Source organism: Cariama cristata, unplaced genomic scaffold (genome assembly GCF_000690535.1).
Source record: "Cariama cristata isolate BGI_N322 unplaced genomic scaffold, ASM69053v1 scaffold21154, whole genome shotgun sequence".
In the NCBI taxonomy this organism is placed as follows: Eukaryota; Metazoa; Chordata; class Aves; order Cariamiformes; family Cariamidae; genus Cariama; species Cariama cristata.
Window position 1 is genome coordinate 4,778 of NW_009614934.1, and position 1,012 is coordinate 5,789.

At 59.3% G+C, this 1,012-nt stretch overlaps 1 protein-coding gene across 1 annotated transcript in view; it reads right to left on the bottom strand.

Annotated features, from left to right (window-relative positions):
• LOC104161258 (kallikrein-14-like) overlaps positions 1 to 479 on the bottom strand; it is a gene marked incomplete at both ends in the record, with an annotated part of 4,843 nt that extends 4,364 nt beyond the window's left edge. The window contains one exon of the mRNA XM_009699618.1: positions 357 to 479. Coding sequence (XP_009697920.1) covers positions 357 to 479 — 123 coding nt within the window. The remainder of the gene's footprint in view (positions 1 to 356) is intronic.
• Between the last annotated feature and the right edge of the window lie 533 nt (positions 480 to 1,012).

Sequence of the window (1,012 nt, forward strand, 5' to 3'; positions counted from 1 at the left end):
TTTTTTTTTTTTTTTTTTTTTTGGGCAGCCGTAATGGAAATCTCCATCCGAACTTCCGGAGGAAGGAAAGATCCCGAAGATCCTCCGACGGGACGTGGGAATTTTCCTCTGCGGTTCTTCCGCCACGTCGTGGTTGGTTTATCTCAGCTCGAAACCAAACCGGGTTTCAAAAACGTGGGGGCCTTGCCCAAACCTTCCCCTTGGCAAGATTCCCACGGGCCAAGAGACGACATCATCCCATCCCATCATCCCATTCCCATCATCATCCCACCCCACGGGCCGCATTCCCCTCCAAGATGCCCGCGAAACACCCGTGGTGTCCCCACCCTCCCTCCTCGGCCACCGGTTCGACTTACGCTCGTCGCCTTCGTTGCCCTTCACCTGAGCTCGCGCCGGCGACGGGGTGGTCAGCAGCAAGCCGGCTGCGAGGATGAAGATGGGGATGAAGCTGAAGGCCCCGTGCCCGTCACGAGCCATTCCTGGGGCAGAAAAATCAAACTGGATCAGTTCCGGGGTCACGGGAGAGCGGCCGGTGCCACGGGAGAGCTACAAGGAAGGTCCTAAGTGGTGTCCCACGTGGGATGGAGACGACGTGACCAAGATGTTGGCGGTGTTTTGGTGCCCCTTCACCCTTACAGACCTCGAGGTGGTCTTGGACCTTCTTCTCCACCTTCTTTCGGTTGACTTCAGCTCACCGGTGGCACCAAACCCACCAGGAAGGACCACGTCCCTCCCAATCCCTGTGAAACTGGGAGATCCGAGGTAAACCGGGATACGGAACGTGTCCCCACCAAACCCAACCACAACTGAGCCACTCCGTGGGTTGAGGACGTGGGGATGGACGCATCCAACCCGTGGGAGATGTCCACCAAGAGATGGGGGATCCCGGGATGCCTGGTTCCCACGGCATCCATCCCTTGGGGGTCAGGGGGGTGGGGTGGGATATCCTGGCCACGGGGCTGGACTCACCTGGTGGAGAAGAAGGACAGGGCCGGCTCGGTACGTCGGGAAG